Here is a 23,426-nt window from a genome sequence, read left to right on the forward strand (position 1 = left end):
TTCCATCTTACTATAATGTATACGTTGCTGTAGTTATTATTATCTGTTACTCATATCACGATTAGTGATGGTGAAAATATCTTTGTACTCTACTTTATTTGAATTTCATATGATATCCAATTGATATGCTTGTCAAACACCACATATTAAATTTATCGCATACCTGTGATTGCCAATGCCTTGCTCTGCACGGCTCGATATCAAATTTGCTACGTGTTTTATAAAATGAAATAAATTATTATTACAATATCGATATATTAATTGGTGAAGGTAATATTATCTAAATGTCGTTGTATGCAAATGTAATTAAATTTCTAATGTCACAAAAATATAGTAACTTCTCTATTGTACTGTTCTTATGCAATATCGTTGATCTATATTCTATAATATTAAAATATATTGACATATCTTAATTATTTTTGGCAAAAAGCAATGGATATATTGATACATCGCAGTTCATTTTTTGCATTAAAAAAATCTTGAATAATGATATATTTTATTAATAATAAAATAATAAAAATAAATTTTTTAAAAATAAATCGGACAGATTTTATCAACAAGTAATAACATATTTAATAAGAGCGAATAAGAATATAAAATTCTGTAAAATAATTCGTGCGCTAAAAATTATATTTGTCCTTTCTTTACATTAATTAATAAAATCGTTTGCACGAATTATTGTGCAGAATTGTGTATTCTACGTGCTCTTATTAAATACTTTTATCATATGTAAATATATGTTTATTTTTCATAAATAAATTAAAAAAAATTTTTAATAAGCGCGTATAATATACTTGGCATCTTCTTACTTTCTTTTAAAATAATTTTTTCGGGGTTATTGATTCAAGTGCTTGCGTGAGTGAACTGATCACCAATAGCTTAACTGCACACCGCGAATTTCAAGCACCTTTTTCGACCTCGTAATTACAATGTAATGGTAGTATCTTTATGGTAAGTTGTTTCGGAATATTACTACAAATCAGATATGCACGCGGCAGTAATTTTGTCGAAATTGCAAATTTCGCCGGCGTGGCACAAAGTATCCAGAAAAGATATAATGACCTTTTGCCGCACGTTTTAACAATTTTGGGCGATTTTACGCGTTACGTAAGATATTGTACGAGAATAATGGTATTACAATATATGGTATTATAATACAATACAATGCATCACGTTAGCTGAGTCATAACTGCCGAATTTATATACGATTATATAATTTCTGGAAATTACGTTTTTTTTTTAACTTTTCCAGTAATTTATTTTTAAGACTCTTAATTATGTTCCATGTTTCTATTATTGGTTCTATATACTAAGATTTTTGCTGCGGGAATAGTATCGTGTTCTTTCTTTTTCAGACAATTCGAGAGATAAAGGCCAAAAATTTGGTATGCGTAAGGTTAATTCAGACACAATCGATCATTATATTAATCAGCTGTTTCACAAACACTGTCGGATTCCGGCAGATGCGTGGGCCATCTTTCCATTTATCACGATCACCTACTTCAGCCTACTTATGCGTATTGCTTCGTTAATGACTTCACGCGTACGAATACCAGAGCAAGAAAGTTCAATCTTGTTGAATCTTTTATATCGTTTAAGACCATCTCGGTTTGGCAAAAAAACATAAATTTTACACGAAGCTGATTTTTCCTATTAATTTAATAAAAATATAAAAACAGCATAAGTAATGAAAAAAAAAAAAATATATATATATAAGTGGAATAGATGGAAGAAATTTTTTCTCGTAAATGTAGATTTGTGATCTACTAAATTTAAGCATTCAGATTTGATTTTCTGTGAACTGCATACAGAATTCGTTTTACAAATTTGACTTTTTGTTCAATAAGTGAAGGTGATCACGCGGCAATGTTATTCGTCAGTACGCGGCGATCGGATGCTTAATTAATCTCGGCATAATTGTTACTAATTATGGCACTGAGCCGAGTGCGGCATCGGCAGATAGAAGCGCGGTGCGAATAGATGGCCACGTAACTCATCTGAGTGAAGGCTCGCGGATGCACGATTTGCTCTGTAATCGGGGATAAACGGGCATTACGCAATGTTCCACGCGATGCGGAAGGCTCGTCGCATGTGCTACACGCGCATTGTAGACATGTGTGGGGTACGTGGTTATTCTTCTGTCAGGCTCTTTTCTTCAGACCGTGGCCGAGCTGCATCAGATCTCATGCAGTTCGCGTACGTCACTTCTCAAGAAGCAAAATTCCTTATGTGTGAAGTAAGTCAGGGTGGGAATCGGTGTCTGGATGCTTTGCATAAAGGTGTCTAAAACAATAGTTCAGCTAGATGTTTATTTTCGGACTTACGTTACACTAGACTTACGTTCATTCCTGAAGATATGCTTGAATAAAGCACTTCTCAAGGACTGCCAAGAAATTAGTTGATATCATAACAATCTTTTCTTACCAAGAGTTTTAAAGTATGATAGTAATCCTTTAAATAATGAAATTCTCTCTAAAAGATAATCTCAAAAAGGACAAAAAATGAAGAAACATAAATCTGCATATATTAAAGAGTAATTAAAATGAAAATAAAATACTATTAAATTATGAATTATGTTATTATTATTGAAAAATCAATTGTTTAGAAATAGATATGAGATTAATGCAACTATTTAATGATTTATTTATGTACTATTAATTTATAATTGACATTGAATGATTTATAGGTTCTTCATTTATAAAACTCATTCGTAATTAAAGAAATTTATTTACGCGATCAAAGTAAAGACCAAGATGAGATGTAAAAATTTAACGTGGCTAAATCTCGTTAAGACCTATGCATTTTTGCAAATTTATAAATTATTTCGATATATTTTAATAATATTGCAGTTCGTAAAAATTTGTTTTAAAAATGTTCAGTATTATTTTAAATAACATAAATTATTTTAAACTATATGAAAACAGACATTTATATATACAGTGCAATGAGTTTTAATAAATCATATTACAATATTGCAAGATTTGCATTTTTTTATTTTATAAAGAAAAAAAATTCAGAAGCACATACGAAGTTAATAGACCGTTTCCTTCATTACGTGCAACTCTCGACATACGAGTCAATTAGAAGGGGAGAGATTCGTGCAGAAGAGAAATATATTATTGGAGCAATCGCGGGCATTAAAGATGAAATCAAACAGGAATCCCCTAACGAAGCATTTCTTAATCGGTCTAAGGATTCATGTGAGTCGCACTTGGGCAAAAATGTACCCGGTGACTTTCTCCAGAGAGGACCAATAAATACGGTCGGAATATCTCTAGCTTGTTCGTTCGCGGGTGAACTCGTAAATCTTACGAACCTTTTTCGCGCGCACGCGATTGTCCTAAATATTTATCCTCTATTCGATTCGCCTCAAATTTGTAACTGCCTGGTTCTACAGACACCCGCGTGCGTCTCAAATTTGTAACAGCCTGGATAAGGACATCCGCGTGCGCGCGATTACCTTCGCCTTTACTTTCGTTATACTATAAGTATTTCCTTATATTCGAAAAGCATCGTCACGTTTCAGAATATGATGGCAGTGCTGAAAAATGTTTACTTTCGTGAAGAATAAACATTTTTAGGGAATAATTATAATTCGTATTAAACCAACGAGACTAAATCAATTAAGAGAAATAATCCTATTTTCAGTCGAAGCAGTGTTAAGATTTCTCGGTGTGAATTTATATTTAAATTTACGAACCGCGCACTAAAATCTATTTTAGTCTTGAAATTGTAAATAGAACTGGAGTAGTAATATCACATATTAAAGCAATTTAATAATTTTTTATCATAAGCATCTAAAGATATTCATAATTTTGTGCTATTACAAGCGTATTTAAAACAATTTTTAAAAAATCTTTAGCAGGTGATTAAATTTCAGATTTATTTTGTTATTTTACTCGTATTAAAAATATGATATTAATGTAGAATTCAATTCTATTTTAATATTTATTATATAGTTGTTTAATTTTATTTTGTGCTCGCGCGCGCACACACACACACACACACACACACATATATACATTTTTTATTTAGATATAATTTTAATTAAGAAAATTAAGATATAATATGTATGTCATATTACATATGTTTCATATGTATACGCGTATTATTTGCAACAGTAAGAAAGCATTTATAATGGCAGTTTAAAGATTATGTTATTGCAATTGATATGAATATCTAATTAACGATCCAAACTTTCTTTTAAAGTGATCTTATATGCAGATTGAATTAACCGGTTTTGTGAAATTATCTTATATTTCTATGCTATTAACACCATCATATAGAATGATAATGGCACAGATACTTTTATACTTGTGGTAATGTGTGTTTGCGATTTAATGAAATTTGCAGTATGCAATTTAGGTATTACACATTAGAGAAAGTTTATCTCCACGGACGGGCACGTAAACTTCCTGATGACATAATGCAAAACAGCAGCATCTTCTGACGATGTACTTACAAGTACCCCACATGCTGAACTTGACATAATAAGAAAAAAAGCATCCTTTTTTTGTTTTTTTGCAAATAACTCACCATTATGTGTAAAAAAAGGTATTCTTTTACCAAAAGAGTATAAACCACAGAAATTTAAAATACTTGGTTAACGCACAAAAGTTTATTAATAATAAAATCCCTTATATATTATTTTATGTCTTTAGAAAGTATAATATTCTCTAAAATGTAGTAAAGGAATATTGTATGGACTTCTTTTACGAACATAATTTGACATGAGAGAGGAATGTAACTAACATAAGCCTCTGAGAGAGTAACTGTTCACAGGAAAGAGAGTTTTATCTCATCTCTTCTATATGAGAAACTTAAGACAAATATGGGGCGCTCGTCTCTATCTTCTTTAAGATTACTTACGAGATGTGAAATAAACACAGGGCGAATACAGTGGCAGGGTTAAATAATCAAGATGCTCCTTCACATGTAGAATTATAACGGAAGTGTTATGTTTGTCACACATTAGTCTTGATGTCGCAACGTTTTGATCACATATAGATATATGTGCTTGTTGTCATGACTTTTCACATCGTAAGAGAATAAGGAAATTTTAAAAGGTATGTACGATTGGCAATAATAAAATTTAAAAAAAAAACACGGAAAATTGATTATAAAATATGATTTTTCTTCATAGTAAGCCATTAAGGTTTGGTGGTATGATACAAATAAGAAATTTTTATGAAAAAATGTCTTTATTGGAAAAAAGACTGCGCTCACAAGCGGGATCGATATATCCTATATAATACTTTTTATGCATTCTAATGGAAAGCGGGACCATACGTGGGTGACGGATAATTATTTCTCCCACCGATGTTATTATAACTGCTGTCTATGGCATTAGAACCAAACTGGTAGTTGTTATCGTAGTGTCCGCCGCCAGATGGATAGTTGTAACTGCCTTGATTACCTGTATAAAACATCAAAAGGTAATGTAATGCATACGCGGGATTTTCAAGATATATATATATATATATATATACATATGTGTGTGTATGTGTTTAAAAGAATGGAATATTTAATATATAGGGCTGCCACAAAACTGGAAATGAGGGAAATCAGGAAAATGGTCAGGGAAAACTCAGGGAATTTTGCAAAATTTCTGAAAAATAAAAATTCTTGCTTCTAAAAAAGTTTAATATGCGTACATTACACCTACGCAGGGATTTGGAATGCCACCAACTTAACAATTAAATGCATCAACAACATTATAATAATAATTCACATTGTTGTCTCAACAAAATATTTGATGGTTTCTAAATTAAGATGAAAATACAAAAATCAAAATACTATTGAAAGTATCAAGGAAAATTACGAAATTTCATCTGAAAATCAGGAAAAGTTGTAGAATTTTAAGATAAGGAATTCGTGACAACCTAATATATTTAAATGATTTGTTCCGGTATACTTTCACGAGTATCATCTCGTAAAAAATTTACTTTTCTATAATCCATTCTTAATATTTTTATTTATGCACAACAATAATTAATTCGTACGAAAAGACACATTCTATACAAAAATTGCAAACCATCTAAATTATCAAAATTATAAATCGCTTAATTCTATTGGTGGTAAAATTAATTTCTTGATTTATATTAATTACATGTTTTTTATTCAGTTTGATAAATATTATTTGTTCTCCGAAGAGCGCTGAACAATGTTTTTAAATATATGCACCGTACTTAAAAGAGTTAGGAGTAAAATGTTAAACGTTTTATGCTACACACCTCCGGTATATCCACTGCCTCCACCGCCGATAAAACCTTGACCAGCATTGTACCCGGCGTTCTGCGTGTTGTACTGATCTGGATAAATCGGGGTACCCTCGTATCTCACATCAGCGTGAAAACCGGTCCTCCAGTCGGCGGTGTAAGTGACAATTTGCGTCCTACCGTCCGGAAGCTGCACTCTGTACTCGCCACGAACAGTCTCGCCGTCACTCGTCTCTTGCCTACCGAAATCATTTCCGGTAGCCTGGTCCTTCACGGAATAGCCGAACTCGTAGGCCTTGGGCTGAAGCAAAATCAGATACAAATATTCGCGAATTCGCGAATTTTATTCCTTCGTTTTTTTGTAGAAGATGACGAAAAAAAATATAGAGAAAGGCAGAGGGATGGAGTAAAGGAGGCAATATGTAAAAGTACAGAGATAAATGAGGAAAGATGATACATGAAAAAAATAACTGGAATGGATACACATTTATTAATGCAGCAATGACGCAACCTCTAGTCAGGACGACAAGCTTTCCTTCCTTCGTCCCGGCAAAGTAGAGCGGACGACGGTGCTGAAGAGAAGCCGCGATTTAATCTGGCTCATAGCACACACAACCATCACCGCTACTATCACCAGCAGCGATTCGCTCGCCGACGGGCAGATCCGCGCGAGATGCGAACGCGCATCTCGCGAACGTTCAGATCCCCGATTAGCTAACCAGCAATAACGATTTACCGTGAATTATGCCCGCGGTCGCGGTTCACCCTATTAATATTGTTACATCATTCCCGTTTGCGCCACGCTCTCGCTCTCGAACTCGAATTTGTAGCATCTCGAGACACTTGAGCGCGATGCGTTGATCTTCGATTAACGTAATCGCGCCGTGTTCAAACAATGTGCGAGTACGGGTAGTAAGCTGAGAGCAGAATATATAAAGCATCTTTCGATCATAGATTTTTAAACTAATTGATTGCGAGATATATTGTGCAAGCGATTTGCTCATACGAAAGAGATATACTTCTTTTTTTTTTTTCAAGATGTGAGAACGGCAAGGAATTTAATTTTTTTGCTAACTATATTTTATTTTAATATTATAAGGATTAAGCATAAGTATCTTTTTAATAAATATAATTAATTAAATTGAAGAATGAAAAAAATGGAACATAAAAAATTAAAATGTGACAAAAATTACAAAATTTAATTTTTAATCATTATATGATATTTTAAAACAAATGAGTTCTTAACCCTTAATCAGTATGTATTTACGGGTCAGTCCAGAACATTCTCTTCAACTATGTTATGAAAAGTTTATGACAAATATTTTTCATAATCTTATGTAATATTATTCCTTGCATTTTGATTTTTAAAATGAAAAAAAATCGTTTAATTACATTAATTTTAAGCAAAGATACATTCAAAGTAGACTGGACCTGCGAATAAATTAAGATTAATTATCTGCAAGCTGATATTTTTTAATATTGAATATTACACGTATCACGCAATTATCGTTTTTACATCAACTTTAATTATTATTGATTTAATTTATAAATATTTTAATTACCAAATAATTTTCTCTTTCAGTGAAGATTAATTAAATAATTTATTAAAACGCTAATTAGTACTACTGAAAGTCTCATAATAAATGTCTCATTGTGAGAAATGATGTAGCTTTAATATTAATTTGAGGTAAGTGGGGTGTGTAGATATCTCATGATGATATCAGCTGCAAATCGTGAGAGATTATAAAAGATAAAAGAAACATCTCTCTCGATCATAATACATTATTAAGTACCTCAAGATTCATCATCCTACACACCAGCTACAAAAAGAAACATGAGATCATTCAGAAAATAGAGTTAGTTCAAGCTCAGAGCGCACTCCTCCGGATGAGATTTATGAAATGAGGTCAGACCTTTCTTTATACGAAGAGTTCAATGTTACTTCTAAGACATGACCGAATCTAGATCTGAAATGATCAACTTTGACCTCAGGAGTGCCTCACGTTTTCGCAAGAGTCGTCAGAACAATCAGCGATACATACATTAGGGGCAAGGATCTAAATTTAGAAAGCAACATTCTGAATCTGCATTCTCTGAAGCACAAAAGAGCGTCTGATTGGTGACGTAATATACTTTGTCCTTAATGTTTCGGATTATACAATTCTCAAAATCATCGGTGAAATTTTGATTCATCATGAGTCATCTATCGATTCTAATTTCATAAATTAGAATCGAAACTTCAAAAGTTACAATGATGTTTTACAAAAATAAAAATATTTCTCTGTCGCTAATTGTTACCAATTATTTTGCATTATTTTATAAATGATTTATCAATAAAAAAATGTTTCGCTTAATTACTTAACGAGCGTCTGGGTTAATTACGATCACGCAATTTGAAGCCTGATTTCGCAAAACGTGTTGCACCAGCTATTGAAGTAATCATCGAATGAAGATCAAAGATGATAGGAGGCCGGGATTCGATCCCACGTTATGTCAGATTGTATTGCATAAATTTTTTAATCGGACAATTGCAATATTTCGTCTCTATAAACATTCTAAATCACTTCTTTTACATTTTACCGATACATCTATACTAGCATTTACAATGTTGCCAAATTAAACTTTGTAATATTAATCATTCAATTTACAATTACTTTAAAATTATTTGAAAATATTTTATATTGAATATTTTAAGAAACTACTTACTTTTATATCGGATAATAAAAAAATGGTTCTAAATTTAAGCATAAAGCTATAATTATTGTCAAGAAAATATCGATTCTTATTTCGAGAGAAGCTAGTAAGTATAAAATAATAAAAAAAAACAGCACAGACAAAGTTATGATGAAGACATTGGGACATAGGAGACATTATGTTCAATCGTATTTCATTAAAAATTGCTTAGGCACAGATAAGTATTATAAATACCTCGTTGTCCGTGTAATCTTGATTATCGTGTCCTCCACCATAATGGCCCCCAAATCCATTCCCACCACCTTGTGCCCCATGATGACCTCCACCTGCGTAATTTCCTGGAACGCCGTACTGATTGCTGAGGGGTGGTTCGCAAAGCACAATGCTGATGCTCGCCATCAAGGCGAACAGTACCTGCACAAGAATATTTATTAAATTACTGAAAACGCATAAACATAAATGATATCAATATAAAAATATACCTTATAGAAATATAAATATTAACATTATATAATAAAAAAAAACCTGTTCGAAAAATAATTCTATTTAAAAAAATAAATATCCGATTCTGTTTATATAGAATAAATATAAATATTTAATTTCAAAACAAAGAAACACAAATATTTGTCGATTATTTCTGTTTAACATTAAATATATCGACGCAAAGGTAATGAAGACTGTTACCTCTACAACTATTAGTTTCTTTCTGTGATGTTGAAAGCAATGAGTTTCCAAAGAACAAATTTTTTGAAAATCTTAAATTTCTTAAGCTTTTATGTATTAGTTTTTACGAAATTTTTTATATGTAGAGTTCATCATTTTTAATATTAACTAATGTAAATAATTTGAATTAAATTAATCACCGGTACGGAAGAAATTAACCTTCGCAACACATTCAGGCATATGTTTCAAAGTTAATATTTGACACGTAGATTAACACATATAATTTCCGCGTATTATATAAAATACATAACAAAATAATACAACTTAAAAGTTCAACTTAAAAGGTTACAACTTAAAAGGTTTACTGTCAGCGAAACGCTAATTAATTCCTAAAATATTTCCGATGATTTCCCAGGGATGCTTTCCATGCGTCAGATGAGAACGTCAGATGATCAGCAACGTGCAAGTTGCGTAGGCGGGAAATTAGACTCATGTGCCTCTATCTTTTCTTCTCTCGTTTCTACCGTATCGTGAGAAGGTGCACAATATTACATCACCGGCACTTTAAAAACTGACGCAAGACTAAACATAACGGTAAAGGAATCAGAGAGCTCTTAGGCACGTAATCCATGACTTTTCCGCGGGAAAACGTCTTTCATACGCACGATTTTTCAGATAATTAAGTAGCTACTTTAGCACGCTAATGTCTGAGTATAAATGAAGATAGAATCTTGCGTGGGCACAAATTAGTTTCGCGAAATGTTGCAACGATTGATTAAGCTGACACTTATAAAGAAGTCGTAATTATTCAATTTATGCATAAATATATATGTATTAAGTGCAATACATATGTATATGTATATATTTTTATTTATACATATTTTTAATGTATTTAAAATATATTATATATATGTATTTTATACACATACACAATATGCATATATGATATTAAGAGTTATATAAATTAATAAAATCTGATATACCTATATATGGAATTTGATACATAAAATGTAAACAATTTTGGAAATAATAATATATTCTACAAACCCCAATATCTGCTAAAAATAGCATAATTCTATTATTAAAAGCAATGTGAATTAATAGCTTTTACCTTATACCAATTAATTAACTTAATTTCTCTACTTTAGTAAATAGACAAGTGTGTAATAGTTGTGTAATAATTATGTGTGTTAACATAATTACAAGTTATTAATCATGACACATCTTAATCTATCTTATGCAGGGTGTATGTAGGAATATGCAAATTAAAGTATTGTCCTATATAATAACAGTGTTAATGAGTATATCGCTATTTACATTTGTTGAGAGGTATGGTATATTAGAAATATTTAATATGCATAATTTTTCTTTTATTTCATAGTATCATTATCGTTTTAGTTCTTTATTTTTCGTAATCTAGTTATTGTTTCTATATACCGATTGTTTTTTTCTTATTTTGATTGATTTTTTTGTATCACAATTATCGTTTTACAATATTACAGAGCACAAATTTATAATAATTTTGTAATGCTATAAAATAAATAAAAATAAAAAATTTTTTTACTGAAACAATATTTTTATACATATAATTAAAATTGATATAATGAATAAAATATAAATAACATATATAACATAAAATTTTAAATTAATATCATGTATATATCATTTTTTTCAATATCTATTCGAAAAGGAGAAACAAAAAATGAAAGCAAAGCAGAGAAAATATTGCTAATATAAAAAATCCTTTATATTATAATTGGGGGACATTCAATAAATATACTTCAAATTCAGATCTTATCTCATAAATTTAGAATATTGTTAATATTAAATAATAACTAAGGGAAAACAATATAAGTTAATATTGCGTACAATTTGCTCAATAAATAGATGACAAACAATAGTGAGAAATTAATTATATAAATTTTAAAAAGAATTTTATTTTATGTATATTGTTTTATATACATTTATATCCTTGTTTGGTCTTTGTAACGACTAATTTTGCAAATTAAGTACTAAGATTCACCTGATTTTTCTTCAGTACGAATTCTATTTTTCCAATGTTTAGACTTAGGCCGATATTCATAGTTAGTTCTTATATTTAAGACAGTTTTAAAAGTATAGTTTTAAGATGCCATATAAGTCAGTCATAGAGCATTAGTATTAACATCTTAATTAAGATATTACTTAAGATGTTCTTAAAATAAGAACGGGCTATAAATAAAACGGCTTTAGATTTTAGTCTTACAATCAGATTAATTTTTTCTTAATTTTCTTTTAATTAACTATTAATTTTATACAAATCAGTGCCAATCAATTAGAAACTTATATTATTTAAATATGGTTCTAGTGTCAGAATAAGTTTTATGAAATAAGCTCACATATAAATACTTGATGCCAATCTACTAATTGCATGCGTTTACTCAGTAATAGGTACCAAGAATTAATGCTGATATAATTTCGCTGATATAATTTCACATACAAGTACACGCAACAATGATTTGTATAATTACTTGCGAATAAACAAAACATGAGGTTTGATGTAAATTCCTCATACGCGTACTTACGGCTAAATTGAATTCAGCGAAATTATATTGATATTAATCCTCGATAGAGACTCACGGCGGATCATTTTGTTTGGTGATCACACTTAGAGCGCGGGGAAGCAATCCCCAGAAGCACACCCGCGATTACACGGCGGATTCAAAAGCTTTCCCGAGAGAAAAATAAAAGCTCAACTGATAACTGATTTATTTATCGAATCACGAGTCTGCACCTTCGCCGAGTAGTGCATTACCTGTCGCACTATCAAATCCATGCTTGGGGAACAAAGATCGCGGGGATGGGTAGTGGTGCGGGAGACGACGCTTCGGACACCGTTTGAAGTGAAAGAAGAGCACTGGACTGAATGCTGAAATATGGTGACGTTTCGGCGCGCATACTGGTACTTATATAGAGAACTCTCTCTCTCTCTCTCCCTTTCTCGATACTCCGCTTCCACGGAGAAGATCCGTTTCCTGTCGCCGCCACCACCGTCGGAGGAGCGAGCCAAGGGATTCGCTCGAGCGGTAGAGCATAGGTAGTATAAGAGACGGCGGCCGCATGTACTCCAGTTCACATAGGGAGGCCGCGCTTGTGTGGAAAGCCCGCGCTTTATTTCCCATTGTTCTCTCAGCTGGCTCGCGCGTTTTCGGGCCTCAGGAACAAGCGAGCGAGCATGGACGAACAGAGTAGAGTGGATCCAATTTGAACCGCGTCTACGCCGCGGAGAAAGCTGATTACTTCATCGCGTGGGACAGCCCGCGGCGCGGTACGCCGCTGCTCGCCTTCGAGCGGACTAATTAGGCAATTGAGTCTTAATTAAATCGCAGGACCAACGGACGCGTACGCGGGAGTCCACGAGTGGGTCCACGGGAACGAGCTCGTTAGTTGCCGAGAGATATACAGGACTCCTGTTAAAAGGACGCTGAAAGGAGAGTGCATAGAAAACGCGTAGGAGGATGTTGAGCTATATATATATATATAGTTATACTAATTAGTATCATTATTAGAATATATTATAAAGATAGTCTAAAGTCGATATTTATAATTAATAAATAATTGTTTCATTGGGAACTGAAAAGAATTGAATTAATGAATTCAAATTTTTAATTGATTCACATTTATATAGAATTTGCTTTACGGGTCATTTAGGCAACTATTTCGCCATGTTTAAGAAATCAATCATTTTCCACAATTTATAAAAAATAGTCTTCGAAGAATCTTTATAAAGATTTTATAAAGATATCTTTATAAAAATTTAAGTAGTTCAATTAATAATTCAAATAATTATCTATCCATTAAATAAGGACAAATTTTAAACATAGACGGAAAGAATGATTTTGTTGAAGTGTTTAAAAATAGATAAATGCAGATCTGAAAATAATTTTGGGTGATTATCAAAATAATTAAATAGGACGCTCAAGCTTTTGATTATACTAGATAGACCATACTAGAATGTCAAAATATTTTGCAGTATTATCATGTTAGAACATTGTACATAATTTATTTTGATAATCCATTATTTTTAGATCTGTATCTAAATAAATTTTTACTTAAAAATACTTCAGCAAAATCATTCTTTCCTTACATTAATATCCATAAATTAAAATCAGTGCTTTTTCAGTCGTAAGATACGCGTACGTGCATATATTTATATTTATTAAATTACATGAAAAAGCTAATTTTATTAGCTACTCTATCTATTGAAGCTGAAATGTCAAATATAAAAATCGCTTCACGATTTGATAGAACAAAAACTTTAATCCGTGAACAATTGCACTTATATACACGCGTCGATTTAAACAGTGTGGATATAAACGCCCCCGAATCAGGATGGATTACATCGAAGAGGCACGCACAGCAGGCGGGTAACATCGCTCTCGTTTAGAAAGTTGCGCAATCGAGTCTTAATTATATGGAATCCTCCAGCGTGCGCGTTCGCTCCGTAAATCCTGCCTTTCGATCCTCTTTGTATAACGCGTCGTCACCGCACACGAGGAAGGGCACACACGCTCATCTGGAGCATTACTAACGACGTTCTCTCACCTTTCATTTTTTTCTTCTTTTGTGAATACGCACGCTGATCCCGCGTGTCCTTGAAAGATCTCCGCACGTAATGCAAGCAACGGGGTGTCATCATACTCGTAATATTAATATGCCTGCACTGGCGTGCACCGACAACCGTAACGATATGCTAATGCAACGTATGTAGCTCGTTACGTCAAGCAGTTAGACCGCGTAATACCCAAACGGTGGGTTAATCCTTTCGCTTATAGCGGATCCAATTATGGACATACTTTATCTTCTCATGTAACATTAACAGAAATATATAAGAAAGATGCGTACAGAATGCTCAGTAGCAGAATTTAACGAGAAAGAAATGTAAAGGAAGAAATAATTTATGATTTTTCTCTTCTGTGTTTAATAGGATTATAATTTTAGAAATGCTCTATATGTCGCAATCTTGAGAAATTCGTAAAGAAAGGCCATTTTAATATGATTTATCTTATTACCATATGTTACTACCATATGACATGCTAAAAAGGTTTACTTCATTCAATATTAAATAGATTGATGGAACTTCCAATTATCGAAAGAATTCAATATGAATATTGAAGAATAAGATTTTTGTAATCAAATATTGAATCTATTATTAATTTTATTAATCTTTTATAAAACAATTTTTTTTTTAAGTTAAAAAAATTATTTCGTGAAATTCTATATTAATTTCAAATTTCTCAGGATTATGACGTCATAGAATATTTTGAAAATTGAGATTTTATGTAATATAAAAAAATATTTAAAAAATTGGTTGTCATTAGAAAAATTATATCAATTAAAAAAAAAAAGGCTTGATTAATTTAGCATCTTCCTCGTTTTCTTGTCTTGAATTTGTTTGGTTTCATGTCCATTTTTCATTGTAACATCTAAATTGCACTGTATATTATATTAATATAGAGAGACCACCGTTGTGATTTAATGAAGGATGACAAAAACATTGCGACGTGACCACCCAGACGGATTGTCATTCTTTACTTGCGATACGGTATACGGTTTCGTAGAAGTTTATTTGTTTTTAATGACACACCGCTTGTCTCGAAATAACAGTTCCGTTCGTGGATTATCCCACAATTTGTCAATAAGTTGACAGTGTATTATACGGAATCACATAAGTTGGTCTTATACATTTACCGTTAATACAAGTAACATCATAAAAGTACATATATATTATATACATATATATTATATGAGAGAAGAAAGATACCCTTGGAATCTCTTCAAATAGATAAATTACATTTAGAAGCGAATTTGATCTGTTATTAATTGAAGTGCTCATCAAAGTGTTTGTTCTCGAAATTTTATAAAAAATTAATGAAATTAGTTTATGTGCATACGTATTAATGCAAGAAACACTATTTTTATTACTAATTATATTATATAATATTACAAATTATAATTTTATATTATTATTGAATAGATAATATAGTATATTATTAATTTTTAGATATAATAAGTACTTTTATTACGATAAATCATTATTAGGTATTACTACACAAAACTACGTATATTGTGCGTGCAATACAACAGTCATCTTCAAAGACTGCCGGAGCTGACGGGGGGTATCCGTACTGGCACTTAAGCTCAAGTGAGACTTTCCTAAGTGATGCGTTTCACGCGTTGCTTGCTTTCTACAGGAGAACCAAAGAGCCACCATTCAGGAATGCCGCGTGGTGATACAATCTGATTTAAATTTGACGCTATTTGCTCTTCTTACCTATGATTACCTAACGGCGGATAATTCCGTTTCGCAATTCAGCGCCAGCGGTCACGCAATCTCTCCCTCATCAACGTCCTCACCACCGGTTGGAATCCCACCACTATGCGCATAACGACGAGCGATGATTGCTGGTTCATACTGGATGACTTGCAAAAAGTCAGAATAAGTAGCTTTGTCGGTCATAATTGAGGGAGTGTCTTAATAATCACTTTCCTTCTAAATCCGAATCTAAAGCCGAACCTCCAGAAATTTAAGTTTACTTTGGACGAATTTTTATATATTTATTATTTATGGATATTTTTATATATTTTATATATTTATATATTTTTATTATTTATTAAAATAAATTATTTATAAACTTATATTCTGAAAATAATAATTCTTTAGTAATACATTAATAATTTTAAATGTTAAAAAAGTTAGTAAAAAAAAAAGAAAGAGAAAAGCAAAGCGTTTCTCATTAAATTATTTAATTAATGGTAGGTTTAATATTTTCAAAATTTTTTAGGCATTTTTTCATTGTGATTTTATTTAACAACATTTAGAAAACCAATCGAGTCAACGATCAATATACTAAGCATTCATTAGCTATAATGAATCAGTATCATCAGCAAATGTGGATTATTCAGTAGCTAGGTAATGACGGTACGATATTTACATTTTATAGAAGGATATTTTCAGGAAAATTATATTGAAATGAGATGTATCAAATATGCGGTTTTGATACATTCAACGCATATACACGGAAGATTTAACGTTAATTTCGATGTTCCATTTGCTTTACGTATCTGTTTACTTGATGGAATGTCTGCCTACATCTTTATGCAAGTCCGAAAAATTTTACAACTGTTTAACGTGTAGATTATTAAATCGTCATGCTACGTTAAGTGCTGTTTGCCAGACTTTTTAACGAGTCAAACAACAAGAGAATAATTCGCGAATACTGATATTACGGAAAATCATGCCATGGTTCGCTGAACGATATGCAACGATGCTTTCGGAGATACAGAGAATGTTACCAAATTTTATTGCAAATAAAAAATGCAGTTTAGCTAGGCGAATGTGAAACATAATGAAATTGGGCAATATGGTAGAAAGAAATTAATCTCTGCTGCATTATTCGCGCTGTAAATACTAAATGCGCTTACTCGTTTTGCGAAATATTGTTTAAATTTATTTAAATTTAAACAATATTTCGCAAAACGATAATAAGCTATTTGCTTATCCTTTTTTATGTATATTGATTTTATTAAACGAGATAAATTATATTAAGTCACTAATTGTAAGATAAAGTTGCTCTTATTATTGTTAATACAAATATTTTAGACAAATTTTATTTTTCTTCTTATTCCTAATTATTTATGTCGATAATTCAGTTCTCTGAATCTCATTATATATATATATATATATATACACGTATAATATATATAGTTATATGCTATCTACCGCAGGCATAATATCCATTAATGATAATGTGAGGCTTGTAAATTTGCAACATATAAATGAGACGAGTCAACGATCAAAGTAATTGCTACTGTAAATTGTCATAAGTATAAAAAGTATAATATTTGTAATAAATATAAAAAAAGAAAAGATGTGTATGCTCATAAATAGATTTACCTGTAAAAAGCGCGTACCTGTAAAAAGCGTGCACCTAAAAAGTTATTAATGCTAGAGGGATATAGATAGACAGATGTTTTTCTTCTGCAATTTTTAAATAGTATGCATAAATGGAGATTGTATAAATAATTTTTCACAACGCATAATTAAATTTGTTTTTTATAAGTATTCTTTGATTTTGTCATAAAAATTTTTTAATTCTCGTGAATAATAGTATAATGGTAGAGGCCTTAAAAAATTTAGATTTAGAAAGTATTTTCAAAGCTATAAAATTTTTGTCTAAAACATTTGTTCTCTCATCATTTTAATGTTTAGAAAAATAGAAATTGATTTTTTTCAAGAAAATATTTCATCCCTGAATAGAGAGATGATGAGAATACTTATGATAAAATACCTGCCTCTTTGATTCATTAATACTTATTCAATAAGGGAGTGGAAGTGAAAAAGGTTCTAATGTACGTTTTCTTAAAAATTATGTTTTTTACAATTAATAAGATCTCAAGTAAAGTTTGTAAAAATAAACAAAAAATTTAGATTTATGATATAAAATATATACAATAAAAATAGAATCAAAATATATAGAATAAACAACAGATTGAGAAATATAACGTACGAAAATAGAAAATAGGTATATTGTACAAAACTTACACGTTCGTCCATTCTATTATCGGATTATCATAACTATTGTATTGTATTAGCAGTAACGATATTAAATCGTGCTTTCTTTGCGGTTAATAATATTGTAATACATTTTTTTTATATGTTGTAATATTTGCGAACTAATCGCCTTTCTCTCATTTGGTTAGAATAGTAATAAAATAATTTTAGATATTTATATAATAATGCAATATAAAATTAAAAAATATAACATTTTTCCATATAAAATATAATAAAAATATAACACTAATGTAAAATTATAAAATAGTTAAAAATCACTATTATAAATTAAAAAATACACAGCAATGTTGACAGCTAAAGAAATTTTCAGTAATAAATATATATATATATATATAAAACATTAAAAAACTAAAATTTGTAAATTTGTCACAAATAAGTCTTCGTCGATATGAAAGAAATATTGTTAATTAGCTCTTTCCTATCCATACATGATATACAATATATTTTTCAATAATCAATCGCATGAATCATTCTGAAACATTCAAATAACGCAAGAGAGTGCAAGAAACATCTAAAATATATTCGAGAAACATTTGAAAGAATGGAAAGTACTTTAGACATTTTTTTATAATGTACTTTCGACACTTGTTTAATGTTACTATTACTATTATAGGTCATTACATTAATTCTCTACTTTACTAGCAGTATTTTCGTCATACTGAATGGACGGTATCATAGGTGGCTTGAAGCCGTATTCCATTTTTGATTGTCTGAAACTTCCGTGATGCTGCGTTTCCGGTTCCCTGGATTTTCTCATATTAGCTAATGATTGAGCGGCATTCGTGGAGAACTGCGGTGACTTTGTTTGAGAGAACACCTTGCTCTGTGAGGTTTTGCGCGGAGGCGTAGGACCTACGTATTCATCCTTGCCTGATTTATCCTTCTCCACTAGATTGTACAGGATCTGCCGTCCAAAGGACGGCATCGTGTATGACGTTGTGGCCGTGTGCGGTCGCAGTATTACGTGACTATTAAACTTCTTCGGTAGTATCACCAATTTAACGTTGGAAAAATGTGCCGTAGGAACGTAGTTCTTGCCGACATCGATATTATAACTGTATGCCGAAGGTCTGTTGTAGGGAACGCTGTAAAACTGCGATGAGTTCGTCTCGCTCTGTGACGGCGACACGAACGTCAAGCTACTGGCAACACTATGGAAATTAGTGTTTCCTCCAGTAAAAATCGTCTCTTGCGGCTTCTGATAATGTTTTGTAAATCTAGTCTCGGTCGAGCTGCTGCTTTCAATCGGCCTGTCCGTGCTTGCACGGTACGGCCGAGGAGGTAGCGAGGAAATCACCGGCTTCTCCGTGGTCTTCTCGATCGGCACCGTGGTATGCGTTGGCTGGTTGAACGGTGCCGCCGGGTATGCCGGGTAAGCCGCCGGTAGTCTCACGTGCAACGGGTACGGAGGAGGCTGCACTACTAATCGCTGGACCGTATATGGCACCCTTTTCTCGACCACCCGTTCAATGTGGAGCGGATAGATGTGCGGCAGACGGATCTGCTTCTCCACCACACGCTCGACCGGTACTTGCACGTGCACGGGATGCAGCATCGGTACCGGCACCTGCATCTTCTCAGCCATCGGAATTTTCTTCTCGATTTCGATCGGATGTGAGTGCGGCGTATGAACGGTCTTCTCGATCGGATGAGGCCGCGGGATCGGCACCAGGAAGCCTCCGTGCGCAGACGATCCCTCGGGAATTATCCTAAGAAGAAGTTGCGTAGCTTCCGGTCGCCTTATCTCCGGCGATCGGAATGAGTGCTGATGATCATACAGTTGATTTGATTGCGGCTGCTGCACCGAATACTGATACGTATTTGATACGTACGGTTTTACAGGCTCGCTCGCTGTTTCTTGTTTCGTTGAATCTACAACAAGTTTTCCGCGTGGCGGTATGCCGTTATCATTGCCGTTAAAATTATGTCGTACATTGGATTGATCGTATAATGTGTCATCAAATTGATTCGGGGCCAACGGAGCGGGCTGTATACCGTTGTATTTGAATGACTGCAATTCAAGGGGCGTTTGCTCGTGAATACCCGATGAATACTTATTGTTAGTGTTGAAAATCGAAGCTGTCGGTCTGCCAATGTCGTCCTCGAGAGCATTGTATTCGTGCTGATTAAGCTTTTGCGAGAGGTGCTTTTGCGGGGATGTGTGGGCTTTAATATCGCTCTTTTCGTCCTGGTCATTACCTGGAACGGAAGTCAATATTATATTAATGCATTATATACCGCATTCCATCACGTATGGGTGAAAACTGGCAATTTCTAGTGGCGCTGATGCGTGCTTTGATAGTGCGAGTAACATTACGCGCATATGTGCATTAATTCGTCGTTGCACGTTAATATAAGATTGCGTCATACAGACTCCTTTCCGTATTGAAGAAATTTAGTGAAAGCTAATATTATCTTGAAATTATCATTAGAGCAGTTTTTTAACTTTAACGTTCACATAAGATTTTGAGCGAAATAACGATAATTTGAATGATATAAACAAAGATTACTATTAATAATTAAAAATAAATTAATAAAATACAAATATATCACTTTAATATTAATTTCTATTATATTTTATATAATCTTAAAGGACTTTCTATAACCGGTATTTTTTACTTCAAGATCGTCTTCAAGTAACAAGCTGACGTTATTATTAATGACGTGTCGTCATTTTGACGTTATTATTAATAAAGATGTATTAATAATTTTGTATATTACCTTGATAAATATCGTAAGTTGGTCGCAATTCTGATTGCTCGATCTGATCATATACTTGGTTCGATTTCTGCCAATTCCCAATATTATTCGTTTCGATAACACCGAGATTTGACGTCTGTTGAATATACTCCGGAGGATAATGAATCTCTTGCACTGGTGCGGTATGGAAGAGCTCGATGGATTTTTGAATCTCAACAGAGGTGTCAGGGACTTTTTTTATGTCAACCTCAACTTGCTTCTCAACTTCGTCACGTTCAAAATTCTCATCTTGATAATCGATATGTGATTGATTGCCATTGTTCTTGACAAATTCCTTATTCACAGTTGATAGGCGTTGTAGATCGTTTTGAGGATAATCCTGGAGATAATCCATCGAGACAGATTGCTCACTATTATCTATCAAACTAGCTTGATTAGCGTTCACCAGCGTGATTCCGACTTGCAGAGGGTTCAGCATCACGGAGGATGTTATAGTTGAAGCCGCCACGTTCGAGCCTCCGGCGTTAGTCTCCGAGATAATCTCGGCGTTCTCGATTGGTTTGTACGCTTCGGATATATCATCCATATAATCAACCATCTCCTGAGTTTCTCTATCAGGCAAATCGGCCACTACGATGGGGCCTGAAAATCTCGCTTGAAACGAAGGACTGATCTCTACAGTCGTCGATGTTCTCACGTTTTCCGATTTTGTAGTAGACTCTACAGATTTCTCCGTGATTTTTTCGTTAACGGTATCATTATGCACTCGGGATGATCTTGTTTGTGGTGTCGAAAGAATTTCGGACACGACATCGTTCTCGAGAATCGAAGCAATATTGCCTGGCAAGTTTTCCGTTGTAATTTCACTGAAAATTTCATCGAAATTCTCCAACGTTTTAGACTTAACCATTTTGGAAGCATCAGAAGACGATTCATCTGCCAAATTACTTTCCTTTTTCAGTGCGAGCACAAATGGTTCTTGACTAGCTGATATATAAGGCTCTTTATAGTTATCTTCATTTTGAAAAGGCAACATAGTACTGCTGAAAGACTTCGTGTGCTTGTTATCCTTTCGGTCCTCGCTGGTCGAAATGATAGTCTTGACAATTGTTCTGTCATGTGGATGATCCTGCCGGACTTTTTGTCCAAAATTGCCGGCATTTTCGACAAGAAACACATCATCGGTATACCCTGGCTCGAGACTTGAATATTCTTTAAATGGATACTTGTTGGTTGTCTCTAAACGGACACTTGTCTTAGCGAATGACGTCGTATAAATCGATCCTGACGGCGAGGAATCGGTCTTGGAAACACCATTCGATCCTCCCTCCTCGTCGGCGTGAACTGCTGATCTACTTAGTTCGACATTCGCGAAATCATTAGAATGATCTTCGGTGTCCGTTTGTCCAGAACTCTTCTCTTCTATCACATAAGGTTGCACTATCTGCTTCACCGGCAGATCATGAATCTTTGTGTAATCGACAGCCTGAAAAATAAATAAATTAAAACCATTGTCTATAGAAAATTCACGGTTACTAGGAAAAATTTTACGCAAAAATTTACATCCAAAAATTGCAAGAAACTGTATTTTCTACATAAAAGTAAGTATTTTATTATTATATATAAATATATTATATGATACACAATTTTTTAATTAATCTTTTAGATATAATATAATTACTGATAACATATTATAGCATATTATTAATTAATTATTAATTATTAATATATAAATGTTGAACTGAGTAAATTTGTAAATTTATACTAATATACATTCAAAAATAAATTTTAGAAATGTTTCTATAAAACCATCATACTTTGCATATATTTGTAGAAATTATAATATATATAAAAAAAGCTAAAATTAAGTAAAAGGTTATTGAAAGAAGTAAAATATTGATAATAAAATATTATTTATTTTATTTTGTAATATATACTTTACTTTCTTTTTAATCTTCTTGTGTGATAGACATATAGAATTTATATAAAAAAATAAAATTAAACTCCGATAATAATGCAACTATAATTATCATTTTTCATTAATTAATTTATAATTCACTAGAATGTTTATTTGAATCACGCATACGAGAGAATTTATTTTCCGGCTATGTAATTTATTGTATGATATACATATTAAGAGGCATTTTCCTTTATTTTCTTGAGCAGCCTTAATTCCTGTTTGATGTCGCTTTTAAATTATTTCGAACGCTCATTAAATATAAAACTTTCTTCATTTTATCACTTTAAAATCGCTTGTTTATTTCTTTTTTAACTTTTCTGCGGTATCTGACATCAATATTGTTGACCGGAGGAGGAAATGAGATACTTGATCGTATCCAAGCGCCACGGATCTCCAAACGAAGCAAATCGCGGTGACCCAGAAGATTTTACAAAAAGAAGGCGAAGTATAGCGAAGTCTAGTGCATCATGATCCATGTGCTTTGGCTGCTCCAAAACAAATCGACACACTTTTTTGTGAAGCAAAAAAACTAACGTGATTAATACATTACATACACACACAGATATATATATATATA

At 32.4% G+C, this 23,426-nt stretch overlaps 2 protein-coding genes across 2 annotated transcripts in view; both read right to left on the minus strand.

Moving 5' to 3' along the window:
- Nucleotides 1-5,164: 5,164 nt before the first annotated feature.
- LOC108755337 (pro-resilin-like) lies at nucleotides 5,165-12,491 on the minus strand. Its single transcript, XM_018498268.1, has 4 exons — nucleotides 12,370-12,491; nucleotides 9,147-9,326; nucleotides 6,234-6,519; nucleotides 5,165-5,416 (listed from the first exon to the last, which is right to left on the minus strand). The coding sequence occupies exons 1-4, from the start codon at nucleotides 12,388-12,390 to the stop codon at nucleotides 5,268-5,270; spliced, it is 636 nt and encodes a 211-aa protein (XP_018353770.1). The 5' UTR covers nucleotides 12,391-12,491; the 3' UTR covers nucleotides 5,165-5,267.
- A 6,288-nt stretch (nucleotides 12,492-18,779) lies between these two features.
- LOC108755498 overlaps nucleotides 18,780-23,426 on the minus strand; it is an 11,115-nt gene continuing 6,468 nt past the window's right edge. Inside the window, exons 3-4 of the mRNA XM_018498531.1 lie at nucleotides 20,911-22,375; nucleotides 18,780-20,388 (exon numbers count right to left, since the gene is read on the minus strand). Of these exons, the coding sequence (XP_018354033.1) occupies nucleotides 18,812-20,388; nucleotides 20,911-22,375 (3,042 nt within the window). The 3' untranslated portion in view covers nucleotides 18,780-18,811. The remainder of the gene's footprint in view (nucleotides 20,389-20,910; nucleotides 22,376-23,426) is intronic.

This window comes from Trachymyrmex septentrionalis, unplaced genomic scaffold, assembly GCF_001594115.1.
Source record: "Trachymyrmex septentrionalis isolate Tsep2-gDNA-1 unplaced genomic scaffold, Tsep1.0 scaffold87, whole genome shotgun sequence".
NCBI lineage: Eukaryota > Metazoa > Arthropoda > Insecta > Hymenoptera > Formicidae > Trachymyrmex > Trachymyrmex septentrionalis.